This window comes from Phodopus roborovskii, unplaced genomic scaffold (assembly GCF_943737965.1).
Source record: "Phodopus roborovskii unplaced genomic scaffold, PHOROB, whole genome shotgun sequence".
Classification (NCBI taxonomy): Eukaryota; Metazoa; Chordata; class Mammalia; order Rodentia; family Cricetidae; genus Phodopus; species Phodopus roborovskii.
The window spans coordinates 673,683-690,681 of record NW_026126629.1 but is presented as its reverse complement, the minus strand read 5'-3'; the positions used below and the strand labels follow the sequence as shown (position 1 = coordinate 690,681).

Genomic DNA, 16,999 nt, shown 5'->3' with positions numbered 1-16,999 from the left:
ATCTGTGCTGCAGACATAATGAACTGCCCTTACTGTCAAGTCATGCATCCCTGGTCTTTTGAAAATCTAATATATTAATAGTTCCAATACTTAAACATGCTCCTGGAAATAGTTTTGTGGGATCTGGAGAGTAAGGAACGTCACAATACTGTCAGCTGCAAGGTACCACAATGCCCACAGGACACAGACCTGACCAGCTCTTTCCTCCACAGCATGAGAGCAGTCCAATGGGGCTCAACACAGAAAATTCCTTTTCACACCAGAGTGGATGGTGAGAGAAAGGGCAATCATTCATGGAAAAGATGTCACAACATATAGCTCATTAGGAAGTGGTGTATGAACTAAAAACCACAAACCCTTCAGAACGTGTCAAAATCACTTATCAAAAGAGACCATCAGCTACTTAACAGTAAGAAGAAAATACTTCCCATTGTCCCAGAAAGTTACAGAAGCAGACACTGCCCTGTACCAGGCTTACTCTTTCTTTTGGGAAACCAACCAGCTCGCAAACCATGACATAGAGACTTCTTACTGGTTATGGATGCTCAGCCTAGTTGAGGCTTGTTTCTGGCGAGCTCTTTTGCTTCGGTGCTTTTTACTATTCTTTCTTTCTGAATATATTAACTTCAATTCTGGCAGGTGGCTGCCTTGCTTCTTGTCCCTGGTGTGACCTCCCTTTTCCCCTCCTCTTCTCTCCTCATCCTTTTTCTCTCCAGCCTAGATGCCTCCTCCTATTTATTCTTTCCCTGTCAGGCCCACCTATCCTTTCTCCTGCCTAGTTAGCTACTGGCCATTAGATCTTTATTAGACCAATCAGGTGCCTTAGGCAGGCAAGGCGAAACAAATGCAACACATCTCTACGTAATTAAGCAAACATCCTTACATAGTTAAACAAATGCAGCATAAACAAATATAACACACTATTACACAGTTAAAGTAATATACCACAGCATAAACAAATGGAATACATCTTTGCCTATTTAAAATAATATTCAAAACACCCTCCAAAATGACATGGTTCATCTTTACCAATACTTGTCAATAAGGCTGGTAGAAATTCACATCTTGTTTTCATGCTAACATTTCCCAGTGGTCAATCACGACTGGCACTGCTAAAAGGAGCAATGCTGTCTTAATACTAGGACCTAGGGAATGTAAGCAAAGAGAAGAGGAGCCTGGGAAACGACAGTGGGCCAGTGGGAACCAGAGCAGAGCTTCTAAATGATGCCTTTGGGAGCATGAGTTTCATGTAGATTTTAGGAACAATTTCTTGGGTGCAAGAGGAGGACCTTCCAGCTAAGAACGTGAACAGATGGCCTCAGGAAATTTGGATCTGCTGGCTTCCCCACACTGTGGAAGATGGTGAGATCAAGTGAAGCCGTGTGACAAGAACACGATGACATCTGAAAGCATAAGCCAAACTCCAGTGCACTTTGAAATTTAGTGAAAACTCAGTAAACTACTTGCTGAGTTCATTCATCCCAGCCCCCACCACCAGCATGAAAATGTGTGTAGGTGAAAGAAGGGAGGGCCCGGCTCACCAGACAGACAGGTCAATGAGAAGCCTGCATCAGCAGAGCAAAAAGTACAGTTCACAAGCAACAGCACCCTAGGTTCACACACACACACACACACACACACACACACACACACACACACACACACACTCTGGAAATTCACAGTGGCTGGCAGAGGACTGGTGTAGGTAGTTACTAAAGAAGCCTGAGCAGATTCCTAAACATGGAAGAAGCTCCAGGATAGTGAAGAGAGGTAATTTGGGGGATGGGACCCAGTGTGAATCATACGACATTGAGCTATTTATGTGGCTGAATGAGAGCCATTGAGCCATGGTTTCTGAATCCGGCTCTACATGTTTCCCTGACTTTTAGCCCAGCTCCAGGCATCCGTGTGACTTTTCCACCTTGTATTATTTTGGGTGTTTGGCAGCTAGCTAGAGTTTTGAAATTCTCTGTGACAGCAATATTGCCTTCAGAAGGAAACTGACTGTGCCATTTTAGAATGGTAGTTTGACTACTGTTTAGATAACTTCATTCTGTTTGGATAATTTTTCTTTAAATTGGCTCAATGTTTATAAACTCTTCAATGTACTTTAACAGGAAGCTTAACATGCTCAAACAGAAAACTGGCAGTCCTGCCAGACAGGAATGAAACCAGGAAACGGTGGCATCAACATTCTAAGATAGACTCTTGCTCAACACTCTGAGACCAGACAGATCTCTCCTTGTTATAAAAATACTCGAGCAAGTGAGAGAGGTGTGAAAGACCTATTTGTGTCAATCCCTGAATTTCTCCCTGACTAAAAAACCACTCAAAGAGGAATGGCATTATTGGATTAAGAAATGGCCATGTCTTGGGATAGCCAAAAAGAAAAGGAAAATCAATGTTACATTCACTGAAGATATGACTTTATACTCAGTGACATTAGTGAAAAGGCAGGGTTCCTAAAATCTCCAGAAATTGTTTCTCAAGGAGGCATCGCTGGGATTGGAGAGGTGGGACAGCATGTGCAAATGCCTGCTGCCAAGCCTGTGCATTGAGTTCAATACCAGGAAGGAACAAGGGAAACAGAACCAATGCTAGTCTAGTAAGCGACCTTCTAACCTCCACTCGGGTTGTCCTCTCCCTCCCTCTCTCTCTCTCTCTCTCTCTCTCTCTCTCTCTCTCTGTGTGTGTGTGTGTGTGTGTGTGTGTGTGTGTGTACAATGGAAGGTGGCCATGGTGGTACGTGCCTGTAATCCACTGCTCATGAAGCATCATTCACTCCCTTGCCAGCCTGGTCTACAAGAGGTGGAGCAGCAAGAGAATCCTAAGGGGTGTTGCAGCTGATGAGCAAAGAACAATTACATACATTAAAAAATGTCAAAATGAAACCTGCTGATGCAAAGGCTGACTTGAAGCTAATGATTAAGACAATATTCTACATTATGTAGATAATACTGCTGTATTTCATGGCCTACCACAGATCTTAGTTTCATAATACAAACTGAGGTCTCATGAAGGAAACAGACGGCTGGCACATTTTAACAACATGAAGCATGATAAAATAGGTACACAACTCTTACTGCAGTCAATCTCCAACAGGTTTGAGACACAAGGCTTAGGTGCAAGATTTTTCTAAACCATGGAACTCTGTTTTTTGTTTTGTTTTGTTTTTGGAGGGGGGGGAGGAGGAAAATCAGTCCTGAGGCGTACAGTGGCTGTTTAGCCCATCCAGGTATGGACAATTCTGAAAGTTCCCAATGCAGGGACCACCAATGCTTTATTTGATGTTGCTATCAAGACCACCTCAGCAGGTGGTCTTGATGACAACAAGATAAGGAATGGAAGTCCAACTCAGCTTAATAACCTCAACAAGAGAAAGGCCAATCAAGCATCACTAAGAATGGCATAAGCCAACAATATGCTGTCAATGAAAATGCTCTAAACCATCCCATCACAATGTCCAGAGGGAAGGACAGAATGTTTCTTTGTTTTCTATCATCACACAGTGGGTTTATGAGCTGAATCAGATATAACAAATGAGTCTGTGTTGTTAGGTGTGAAAGATGACCTGTAGCCTTTATGCTAAGCACACATGAAACCCTGCTGTGTGGTTATCAGACATGCACTGGGGTAGGCAGAATTTTCTTTGAGTGATTAATCAAATCTTCCCATTCATCCACAGCTCCAACGCTACTCCTCAAGGAGTCAGTTTCAAAGGCAGGCATACCATCCTTTCATATTCATAACTAGGAGAAAAAATGTGTGACTTTGATCCATCACTGATATGAAAAGTATATACTTCCATATGACCCTGTGCCTTGTGCAGACCCACTAAATTTATTAACTAATGAATATAAGGATTTATGTTATGTCAAAGTAAATATTGACCTTAGTTCTGCTCCGGTCAATATTTACTGCTTTACTCAATAAATCCTGATGTTCATTTTCAAGCCAAGTCAATATCAGTTCATTAATTTCTGCACAGTTCATATCAGCATTTTATAAAATGTTTCACCAAAAAAAAAAATTTGGATACAGAAAGTTAAAGAGGCCAGAAACCGTGTTGCTTTCTTATGGCTTTATTCATTACTAAGATTCTCCCTCCTGACTTTGTACTCTCAAAATTATAACTAGCACAACTGCATGAATTTAATACAATTCAGCAATCTATCCTAAAATACAATCCTATTTTGAAATATGGTCATATTGGTATAAGAAATCGATGCACTCTAGAAATACTTCTATAATGTACAATGTTCTCAAAATATTTACACAAGGAGACAATCTCCTTCATTTCTAAACAGGAATGTGAATATCGTCCACATATTCATAATGGAACCACATTATTTATAATACATTAATACATACTGTAGCTCATCTTACTTCATGTTGATGGCTACTACATAAGCATTTCAGTATAAAGTTCTTCTGAAGGTCATTTAGACTGTCTTAACACAGCATCACCTTGGATATATGCACAATTAGTTTTCAAAGGTAGATTCCTAAATTCAGCTGTGCTGATCAAAGAACAACAGTAACAGTATTCAACCTTGGGTTGAAGTGAGATGGCTCAGTGCTTGCTGCCAAGCCTGATCATGTAAACTGTATCAACATAAACCACAAAGCTGTCTAAAATATTCTAATATTTTATAACCTACAGATGTTCACCAAAGTCTACCAAAATACTCCATCATAACTGACTCCAGAATCAATTTAAAACTCAAATCTGGACCTATTGATACCCATTTCCAAATGTGCCAACTAAAAACAAATGAAATTTTCCCACTGATATCACTTGAAGGCAGTAATGTGTAAACACTTCATCTCCTGGATAAGCTTGTTCATGGATCCCAGAGCCCCTCACACATACAGTCTTGTCCTCTCCTGATGCTCACAGGTGGCCATCAACTTTATAAACTCTATGAAACCATCTCTTGAGAACTGTGCCAAAAAACATTAGAATAAAGGTTGGCTTTTTTTGTTTTCTGTTTTTAAGAAAAAAAGAAGAACTCAAAAGGAAAATAACAACAGAAAAAATATGAGTTGAGAACCTTTTAAACAAACAAAGAGGAAAAGCCAAATTTGGCCAACTGTCTGGAAACCCCAAGCATCTGGCACCAAATTTGCTTTTAAATAGGAAGCCAGTGAATGTTGGACCATGTGGGTTCTGGCTCACCCTATCTGTCTTGTAGCCAAAGATTTAAAAAAGCAAATCAAAACACCAAACCCATAAGAAGGCATAGTCTAGCCCACAAGTTACTTCCTACCTTGAAGCCCTTCCCATCCTAAAACAGTTAGCCAAGAGCACAGTTAAAAAAAAAAAAAAAAAAGATTACCCACATTTTCTACTCAATAAAATAAAAGTCTAAGAAACACAAGAAATATGGAACAAAACCACCATGACACACTTTGGTAGGATTAAGCACAAATTTATAAAATCATTACAACCAATCCATCACTCTCCTCCACATTCGCTCATTTGAAATTAAATGTGATGCCATCTTAAGTCACCCTGGCATCATCCTAGACAATTCGCCTTGCTTCCTCTTCTAAACAGTAATGGACTCCTTTGCACTCTCTGCTTTTACTTCTGGAAGCCTTGATGATAAGCCTTCTCAAGATTAATGCAGTTTCTTCTCCACACTTTCAGTGTAAGAACACTCTGGGGTCTGTCATGACAGGCCAACACCTGGCATACAGTCAGCAGCTCAAAGTGGATCAGAAAAAAAAAAAACTGACACAAAAGCTACCACCAGATTAATAGGGGTGTGTGGAAGTTCACTGTCAAAAAAGAAATAAGAGACTAAGTGCTATGGGAAAGGGGGATCAAGGCAGAGGAACAAAACAAAGGTGGTCCAAGGCTGATTATATCCCTGCCCAACTCGGGCAAGTTTCAGCCAATCAGGAGCTATCTACTGAAAAAAAAAAAAAAAAAAAAAAAACCCAAGTCTAGGGAAATGACTCCCTAACAAGACTCTGTAGGAGGCCTCAGGAGAGCAGTAAATAATATAGCAATATTAACATTAAACCTCTGCGTTCTACAGCGCCTTCCATTCTTCCGATGACAAAAGCAGCTTTCTGTAGGCATGTGTATTTTGATTTACCCTGTACAGACATTCTTAAAAATAGGCATGGAAATGTAATTTTAAAGAAGTTAATTATATCCTCAGTTCACAGGGGAGCTCATTACTTAAAGGGCTCCAACTGCAAAGTCTTTTGTAAATCACCCACACTTTTATCTGAATATCAGAGCCCATTAGTGAGCACCCAGGCACAGGCTCTGGAGCAGAGCCTCTCATTTATCTGCCCATCCATTTGTCCAGCTAAAACCTGAACACTGAAGGCTGACCTAGAGACACATGCCTACAATCCCAGGGCCAGGGAAACCAAAGCACTGCAAATTCAAAGCTAGCTTGGGCTACATGGTGAGAGCCTGTCTCACAGAGAGGCACTGAGTCTGCAAACTAAAATGAAGCACTCTGGCTCAGTGCATCGCAGAGGGAAAAAAGCTAAAAGCTATAATCCTTGTCCTCAAACCTTGTATGCTTAGCTGAGGAAATGAGCCACAAACCTACATACTGAGGTATGTATTCGTGGAGTATTCATGGAGAAGGGTGTAATGGAGAGCCATGAGAATAAGTCGTCCAGTCCAACGTAAAAACCCAAAATTCAAGTGGACACTGAGATGCCTGCTTAATACCTGAACCTCACACCTAAACCATCTGTAAGGTCAGTCCTTTACCTCCATTTTAAAGGTAGTTAAAAAAAAAAAAAAAAAAAAAGTCTTAGCTATCATCTGGCCAAAAAAGGCAGAAATAATGTTTGCATGCTTTGATTTGGGATTCTTCTGAAGAAGACACCACTCCCACCCCCAAAACTTAGTCGTACAATTACTTTATACATAAAAGAAACTATTACAGATGCAGAATGTCCAAGGTCAGAGAACACACAGCCTGCTTTCTTTCCAGTGTTTGAAAGGGAGGGGAGAGTATGCATAGATTTATAAAGACACTTCATAGTTATACTTGGACTTGATTCAGGTTGTCTCTTATTTCTCTTTCCAGCAACTGTGACCTAACCAACATATGGAATTTTTCATATAAAAATTACAGAAGTTCTGGGCAAACTCCAAAATTAATGAACTATCATCACTTGAAGTTACAAAAAAAAAAATTCTGTTTCTTAGCAGGTTAAAACTACAGGAGACAAATTGTTTTAATATTTCTAATGAGATACTTGAGAGGACTGCATTTTTTCTTCTGGTATAATTCTTCATAAAATTCCCTGTAAGTAAGAAGAAATCCAGAAACAAAAAGCATCTTGAAATGACACTGTTCCTCCTCTCAGACAACCCTAATATCCAACATCCATTCTCACTTCTGAATGGATGGAGTTTCCACTTGAATATAGATATTGTGACCCTTTGCTACAGGGATGCAAATAATAGATAGAGGGGGATTCCTATTTCTGTATGACTATAATCAGAGAACGACAGGCTCCTCCACCAACACTCATGTATGCTGATATTCTAGATGTCTGATAAGCTTGTCAAAGGACAGCGTACACATCAAATATAAATAGGGATCTGTAGTATGCCAAATGAATCAGTAGAAATCAAATAACTATGTTCACTGTTGAGTGAAAACTGAAACGTCTCTATTCTTCTAATGAAGTAGTGACCCTGTCCTAAGAACAACAGCCCCAGCTCAAAACTCAACATCTCTGTGTAGTACCTGTGAAAGGACTGTGTAGCATGGGAACGAAGATGTCAGTACTGTTTGCAAACCACACTCCATCAAACCCCAAGTGATGGGAGGCAAAGAGTGATTCCTTGACCCAACTTGAAACACAACCCACCTCACTCATCTTGACTCTTCCATGCCATTTCCTTAAAAAGCAAAGTGCAAAAGCCACCCTGAAGACTTGCTGAAGTCTTTGTAGGCGAAGAGGACCACAAGGAAACCAAAGCTGTCTTCTTCACCCCTGGGTGAAGACTGAGAACAGGCTCTGCACAGAATCCAAGCTATGTGAATGTGAGCAGACCATAAAGAATGTTTTTCTGTGACGGGATGGAAAACACCATCCTCCATTTTCCATCAAAAGGTCCATCATAAATGCTTAGCTTTCAGGTGGATGAGGTGGTGCAGTGGGTCAAACTCTTGTTGTAGAAACCTGACAAGCCTGGGTTCAGTGGCAATATGGAGGAAGAGAACTAACTCACAAAGGTTGTGCTATGACTACTATGCATACATGTGAGCATGTGCACACACGCATGTCAAACCCACACTCAATAACTCTCTATATATATCTAATATATACACATATAATTTGATGCTTAGCTGAGAAGCTGGAGTGAAGTACCACAGACAGTACACAAATTAATAGTGTGGCCATGTTACAATAAACTCCCAAGTGCAAACTGGGGCTAAAGCCTGCATCTTCTCCACCTCTGAACTCAATGGTCCCTTCCATAAACCTCATTGGAAAGACAAGAACACAAAGCATATAAATTTGCCCATGCCCGTTGCACCTCTTTCACCCTCAGTCCTACGGTTGCCAAGGAAAATTTCACAAATGCCAACAAGTAAAAGAGACACAGAATCAAGAATACCAAGTAGAGTCTGGTACTCGATGACAGAAACTGAGCTACACAGCTGACACCCATCATCTCAGGCCACATGCATAATACCCTAGGAGGGAAATGCTGTTAGTTATTGCAATTTCCCCAAAGGAAAACCAAGGCCTGAGCAATTAAAAGTCTCCAAACCCAGACTCATTGTTACCAGTATTTGACACAGGTCTATACATCAGCACAAAATTCACAATCTACACACCACCCCTCCCCATCTCCCCCACTCTCCCGTAAAGAAGAAATGGCAATGTCCTAGGAGAAACTAAATGGATTGCAGGATTAGAGGCATGATGTTAAGATCTGGTCCATTAGACTGATCTTTCAGACGTGACCTAATTTACCTTTGCTAAATTTAAAAATGCCTCACCACAAAGAGCCTTTTCTTCCTCAAGCCCGCATTTTAAACTTCATTTATACATCGAGGTATACACTAGGAGTGAGACTCCCACAGTTCACACAAGTCTAAAGTGTGCAAACTCAACAGATGCCAAGTCTCACTGCTCCTGTCCTTCCTGTATCCATCGGCAAATACTGAGCAGCATCTGTGATGAAGCCCAAATCTTCTTGACATGACAACCAATACTGCTACCACCAACCACCACCACCACCCCCATGTAAGAACCACTGACATCCCTGGGAAGATGGCTTCAGTGTGCAAGGACTGTACAGGGTGGGCATCCCGACTCAAAAGCTCTAAACTGTTGGGGTACTGACATGGTGTACAAGTGGAAGATTCCACAACCAATCTTAGGAGGTGGGTGGCAGTCAAACTCTATAAATGGTAAAGACACTGTATTAAATCACCTCTGTGTGTTAGGTACTTGTGATACACAATAGCCTCCCTGTTCAGACTTAGGCTCAGTCCCTAAGACATTTTAATGTACAGGTATCTAACATGTAGAAATCTGATGGCCTGTCTCCTCCTCCCTCCTCCACCCTTTTTATTACCCCAGCACGCAGCTTGAGAAATTCTTCCAAACTGGTCATATCCATCACAAGGTTCTTCATGGGCTGCCCTATATGAACTCTAGGGAGGAGACAGGGACAGATTCACTAAAATAACAATTGACAAACTAAAACTATAGCCTGTGAACATTACCCAGGCAGCTACCTATTTCTACACAGCCTGTAAAGGACAAATGCTTCTGAAAACTTGAAAATGCTCAGTTCAAAATTAAAATAACATAAAAACAAAGCATTTCCTTGTAAGATGAAAGTTATGAAGACTCAAGTTTCAGTACTCACAAAGAATTTCGTCACAGCATATCCAGTGTCACCTGGATCGGCTCTGATACTATGCTGGGAGGGCTGTAGCAAAGACTCTGTCCTGGAAAAGTCTAGAATGGTTATGATCTAGTTCTTTCCAGGTTTTAAAGAGTAGCAATCCCTAAATCCAAACTGTCAGCTTTCAGCTGGTGGTAGCACCCAAACCAGGCACACACCTACAGAGATGACAGGGTCCACCAGAGATAAGGACGCCAATCATGGCCCTATTCCCCCAGATGCACCACTCAAGGCCCCATGCACAACTGAGTAATGGGAGAAGTTTTGTTTCTTCATGGCCATTTGCAAGGATGCCCTGTAACTTCCAATTTCCTGCCTAAGCACATTATTATTCTAAATTGATGAACTGTAAATAACAGGCCACTTTACGCCTCTCCATGACTGATACCACAGCCACAGAGTACACAATGATAAATTTTCTTTGCATGTCTTGGCAAGAAGCTATATGTATGCAATTTTGGTCTCCATCTCCCAATTTCCTTCATTTATCAGAAAATGGTGACAAAAGGCTCTAATTAGATAATTCTAATCACAAAGAAGGTGGTGTGATGGAAGACTTCGCCATCACTGTCTGTGCACAGCAAAACAAAACAGATTTGGCCATTCTCCCTGCAGGGGCAGGAGATTTATCAGTAGACAAAAGAATGCAAAACGCCAACAGATAAGGGGTAATTAAAGATCAGGCCTATAAATTTTACACTGACATAAATTTAACAAGATTTGCAGGTGGAAATTCAGGACTGAAAAGGAAGCCCTGATCTGAAGAGAATTGCAGGAGTCCTATTTGCAACAACACTGCATAATACATAGATTTATTATGAAGAATAATACCGCACCTCCAAGCCCTTTCAAACAAGGAATTTGAATTATTCAATACCACAGTAATTTCAAAGTGGTCTGTCTTCAAGTATTCCTCCTTAGTTTGCCATAAATTTTTGACTTTTAACGTCTCTTTTAAAAATAACAATTCACCTAGTTCATTTTTTTTTTTTTTTTTTTTTAAGTCAGGTGAAGGGAGCATCATCCAAAATGGTCTCGACATGCAGGAAAATTATTTCTGATGTAATATGCACTAAAATTATTAACAACGCTTTCTCAGTTCACTGAATCAAAGGTGCAAAGTAAAACTTGGCTTGGTACATGGCAGAGCAGCAATAAAGGCAACCAACAAGGCTTGGAAGTAAAGCTGCATCTCTTAGACAACAGCAGGGACACCCCGAAGGCTGTCCAATCCTTTATAATGCTAGGGACATTAAGGGTCACCCTAGCATCCTAAAGGTAACACTCTACCTCTCAAAGAAGTACAAGCCTTGTACAATGACTCACTAACAAGAAAACTTGAGGGACAAACACAGGCAGAGGCAGGGCATTGAGAAAACATGGAAAGAGCAGGCTTCAAAGTTTCAACTTTTAACAAAGCAATATTTGCTTGAACAAACAGGGCTCAGGTGAATTCCTGATTCTGCTTTTCTTTAACCCTTCCAGGGCACTAAACAACTTGGCATACAGCCAGACTCACCCGAATATGCCCAGTAGGGGTCTCCGGATGCCTTGCGCCTGCGGATCTGCACAGAGCTGCCCTGTCTGCTCTCCTGCAGGGCCCCCACATAGCCTTCGGTCAATGCTGGAAGAGAGGAGAACACAGTGAGTCACTCATCACGCATAGGTGGACGCAGGGCACAGGAAAGATGTTCCGTCATATATAGCACAGGTAGGCACAGAAGCACAGGCCTTTGGGACTGTCTGAATACAGCCTCTGCTTTGCCTTGTTATGAGGCGTTAGTGCCTGTGGTCCCAACACTTAGTTGAGGCAGGAAGATTACCTCCTGTAAGAAATCCCAAAGCAAGACATCAACACATTTACTGTTCATATTAATAACATCTATGATGGTCTGTGTTTGAATTTAGGTTGCAGCTTGTTTGGCTGTCTGTTTGTTTGAGACAGTATCCAGATAACCTGCAAGTAACCTTGTAGATCAGGTTAGCCTCAAACTCCCATCCAAGCTCCTGCCTACCCGGATTCTCTCTGCTGAGATTACAGGTATAACCCCCAGCTGAACCTTCACTGGGCATTCCCTATTATAAATATTGTATTATTTAATCTGTACAATATCAAGTGTGGACACCAAGTGATAATAAGCTTCAATCAAGAAAATAACTTTTACTTGCCTAAGCTCCAATCACCTTTTAAACCAAAATGTGTCCTTTGGATTCTAACTACCTGAATAAATGTGTTGTGGGTGTAAAAAGTCTCCTGGGCACATGTGTTCTTCTCTGTGTTTGTTACTTGTATGTGTTGGGGAGGGGTAATTTCAGGTGCAGAGACGCTCACCGGGCAAGCCCCAGTGTCACAAAAAGCACATAGCAGAATTGAGAGCCAAAGAAATGCATCAAAACCACAGCCCCTGTCCCCCAAAGGAAGCACATGCCCTGGAGACCCGTCTTGCTGAATACCCATTTTCCATACCCTTTGCCCACAAACAGAATCCCAAAGTAGGACAGCAAAGCACCCAATCTTCCCCTGCCAATGGTCAGAGGAAGTACTGTATAATGGTGATAAACTTCTGAAAACTCAAAAGAAAGCCAATCCACCCACCAAAAGCGAAAGGATTCTCTACAGCAATGGAAAGTTTCTATGGGCACACACCCTCCAACCACACCCCACCCTTAATCCTTTCCATCACATGCAAATTGCCTCTAGTGATGAGCCCACACCTAAACCACAGATGTATACAAGGACAGATATCACAAGTGTCCAGATTCCAAAACAATACACACCACCCACCTATATTAATACTCAAATGCACCCGAACAAAATCAAGGCTGCTTTTAGGAAGCAGAGAGAATGGTTAGGAGAAATGTCCATGTGCTCTGAGATGAGGAATGAGAAGAGCAATGCTTAACTTCCATTTCTACTGCCATTCTTTAGCAATGAGGGTGTTATCTTTGATGAGAAAGTGGTGGCCAATAAAAAACAGCACAACTGCAAGAACGAGTCTAAGACTTGCAGTCAGGGCTGGAACACACACAGATGCTCCTGAAATGAGCCTATAGGGAGCATGTGAATGGAAGGAACTCCAGACATGAATGACAAAGGGAAACCCGTTTGTTCACTAGTCCTGAATAACAAAGTAAAGAATATTTAAGTTGCAGCTCACTGTCAGGTGCAATAAAACTGTGGCCACTCACCATCCCACACATCCTTCAGTTCTGTAGATGAGCCACACAGCACCAGTGAGTGATAGTTCTCACCTAAGTTCATAACTGCAGCATCCCCTCCTGCTTCCTTCATGATGAACAGTCAGTTCATTTCTGTGCATATGTGTTTAATATGCACCTGCTTACAGTGCTTCACACAACGCCCTGAAGCCCTTTGTCTCCGTACCAGGACAATGGGTACAGCATATCTTGACAATGTGAGCAATAAATGCCAAGTCTATGAGGGTTTGGAGTATTATCTCAGTTTCCTTGTCTGTAAAATGAGAAGCCTGGACAATATTTGAGAAGACATTAGGACTTACCGCATGCAGAGCACCAGCCTCAGCTCCGAGTCCAACAGAACAAAAGATATGGGGATTGATTTTGACTAACTGACCTCTTCCTGGATGCAGGTGAACTTGCAGGAATTTAATTGTCTGGAATGCATAAAGATGTGACCAACGATTGGTGGCTGCCTCAGCTGCAGCCCATAATTTTTAGTTTATGATTGTTGGAAAACAAGGTCTCATGTAGTTCAAGATGGCTTTAAACTTTTGGTGGCCTTGATGCCATGTTCCCAATTTGGGGATTACAAGTGTGTACTTCAGCATACCCAACTTATTGGTGAACAGAGACTAAACTTTGTGCATGCTAGATCAGAGCTCTACCCTGGGGTACATTCTCAGGCCCACATTCAGTTGACTTCCATGCCTCACCCTCCTTTCTCTAAAATGACAACTGAGCTCACTGGGGGATGATTTCTCAGAGCTTCTCCTGGGTATTTATTGGGTTCACAGACCATTTTCCATTTTCTTCTGCTCCAGTAAACACTACTGAATTTAAACTGAACTGTTTTAGAGGTGCACTCCCTGAGCACCATGGGAATAGGAATTTGTTCCACAGTCAATGCTTCAGAAGCAATCACAGCCCATTCTGTCCACCCACAGCTACCCAGACGCCCTTATCCCTCCAACACACACTTGCCCTTCTGTAAATTGAAGCCACTGAGTCTCCACACACCAGCATCCTGAAGATCCATGATGAAATCGTGCAGAAGGGTATGAGCCAGGCTTCTTTGCTTATAGAAGGGCTAGACAGAAGCCCACTGAAGTGTTGGGACACGGTTCCCAAAGGGTGAGGTGGTATGTAGTGAGACAGTCCAAGTATCAAGTATGGGGTCAGCAGAACAACAAAACCTGGAGCCAAGCCAGATCAATTCTCTTGACAGCATTAAGCCCTGGCCAGCACTAACTAGAAGCTAGTCCTGAACCTGTAGAGTTGGAGGGTTACCACAAACTGATGAGAGTGCAGAACTCTGTATGTGTCACCTGTGCAAATAGTCTATACTGACAATGACTTTAAACAGTCACTTCAATTGCTGATTGACAATTTACATATTCACAAATGGTCGTCCTTGTAAAAGATTATCAATTCAGAGATAAATTTTTGTTTGTTTTTTGTTTTTCAAGACAGTTCTCTGCAGCTTTAGAGCCTCTCCTGGAACTTACTCTGTAGACCAGGCTAGCCTGGAACTCACAGAGGTCCACCTGTCTCTGCCTCTGAAGTGCTGGGATTAAAGGTGTGCACTGCCGCCGCCGCCGCCGCCGCCGCCACCCAGATCAGGGATAAATTTTTTAAAATAGAAATCACCTTCCTGGACTCTGTGCTTTGAAATTCAAATTAAATTATTTTGGAGTAGGACCCAGATAATCACTTTTAAAATGTCCTCGATGATTTTACATATATATGTTATATGATTTTACATATATGTTTATAAGGGGTGTGTGTGGCTTGGTCTCTCTCTCTGTCTCTCTCACACACACACACACGCGCGCGCTTGTGCAGTATGTGCGCGCGCACACACACACACACACACACACACACAAAGAAAGATAGAGAGAGAGAGAGACAGGAACAGCCAAAAGTCACCTTCTGCCTCCACTATCTTACTTGTAGGACCACTGCTCACAGAGCAGGATGGAAAGAGCCTGAAAACCCAACAGGCAGATACTTGGAGAGGTGATTCAGAAACCACCAGGGAAACAAAGCATTCATTCTATCCCTGGGTACCACATACTTTCCAACAAATTAGTAAATATGGTAAAATAACTATATTTACTTTTCCTGTCCATTGTGCCAGTTATGTATGTATGGTTCCTTATCCCACCTCCAGGATGGAATTGTGTATTAATGGCACCTGTATAAACTAAGGAGGATGATCTAAAGTCCTCACCTCAAATATCTTTCCATTGAAAACCGAGGTAATCCTCAGTGCATTTTTAAAAACTATCTGAATAGCAGTCAAAACATATATAATGTATACAAAGCACAAAGCAACTTAATATTTTCTTGAAGGAACAGAGGCTTGCAAATGGTAACAATCTGTGGTTCCCAGTAAAGCTACAGACTCAGCATGCCAAATTCAATCAATTTTAATACTCCGGACTCTCCTCAGCTCCAACAGTGAATGGCAGCAGCATGCCATGCTATAGTATGGCTATGAATCATGCTATTGATTTTCAATATCTTCTGTGCAGAAAATTAAATTATGCAAATGCATGCCTTTACGGATCCTTACCTTAATGTGAAATTGCATACTTGCTATGTCAGCAACTTAATTACACAATTAAAAATGGAGCATACTCATGAAAATGTGTGGTTTCACTCTTCAGAACAGACAATACGTGTAAATCTGCCTATGGTTATCATTTGAATAACAAGGAGGGGCAGATACTGTTATACAAACATAAACTCTAGCAAATTCTACAACCAAGCCCCTCTGGTTTATGGATATGAAGTCATTTGTCAGCTGAAAGCATACAGGGGCCTTTCGTGGTGTGATATATAATGTTCTAAATTTTTGGAACACTTGTATGCAACACAGAAAAGCCCAGTGGTATACACAGATACGTATATTTCTGAAAGAGGTCAACTCTAATGTCATTTAAGCAATGTAAACATATCCCCAGCTGACTAGCAAACCTGGGCAGAGGAATTTCAAACTGAAGCAGTTTTTGAGAGTCTTGAGTATAGAATAATCAAATGTGTTTAGGAGGGACAAACTCCTGTCATCCCAGTCTAGCAGTCCTGAAAAGATGAAAGTGTAGAGTTAAAGACCATCAGAATTAACTAGTCAATGATGCTTCCATCTCTCTCAGCAGGAGGACTCTTAAGTCAACTTGGTTGCTAGGCAGAGAGCCAAATGAGTGGCAGGCATTTTCATCAGGGGGTTTTCAGACACTCTCAGAACTTCTACACAGCCTACCTCATTTCCAGCCTAAAATGAAAAAGATAAAAAATGTTTCAGACCCAAAGGTCCAATCCCTTCCTATAAAAATATCCTGTGAGTTACCTATTACTGCAGATATCAACGAAACAGTTTCCTGTGTGCATGATTTAATTTCCCAGAGCTACTGGACACAGTTTATAAGAATAAATGTTTGTACTATGGGAATATAAAGCAGATGTGTTACCCATCTCCTTAACTACATCTTTAGGATAGTTCTATACACTCAGAATTTCACAGAAACTTGGGGAAAGGAACTTGAAGTTTTATTAACTCCCCTGCATTTATTGTGTATGAACATTTTTCCTTTAGAAGGTTCTCAACTAATTAGGTAACATTTTGACATAGATAATTTTTATTTTTAAGTTGCTTTCATTTTCACGTGTGCACACACATGCACACATAAGCATGCCGCTTGTGTATGCAGGTGCCCACAGAGGCAGAAGGGAGTATCATATCATAATCTTCTAGAGCCAGAGTTATGATATCAGTTGTAAACCACCAGACTCGGATGCTGGGAACCAAACTCTGCAACAGTCCTGAGCAGTACTAACTAATCACCATCTCTCTAGCCCCAATGTCTTCTTACATTTCAC

General features: G+C 41.4%; 1 protein-coding gene across 2 annotated transcripts in view; it reads right to left on the bottom strand.

The window, feature by feature from the left end:
* The window catches only part of Ptprg (protein tyrosine phosphatase receptor type G), a 655,084-nt gene that overhangs the window by 477,705 nt on the left and 160,380 nt on the right, over window positions 1–16,999 (bottom strand). For both annotated transcript variants that reach the window (XM_051206878.1, XM_051206880.1), the window contains exon 2: window positions 11,439–11,543. In XM_051206878.1, coding sequence (XP_051062835.1) covers window positions 11,439–11,543 — 105 coding nt within the window. The remainder of the gene's footprint in view (window positions 1–11,438; window positions 11,544–16,999) is intronic.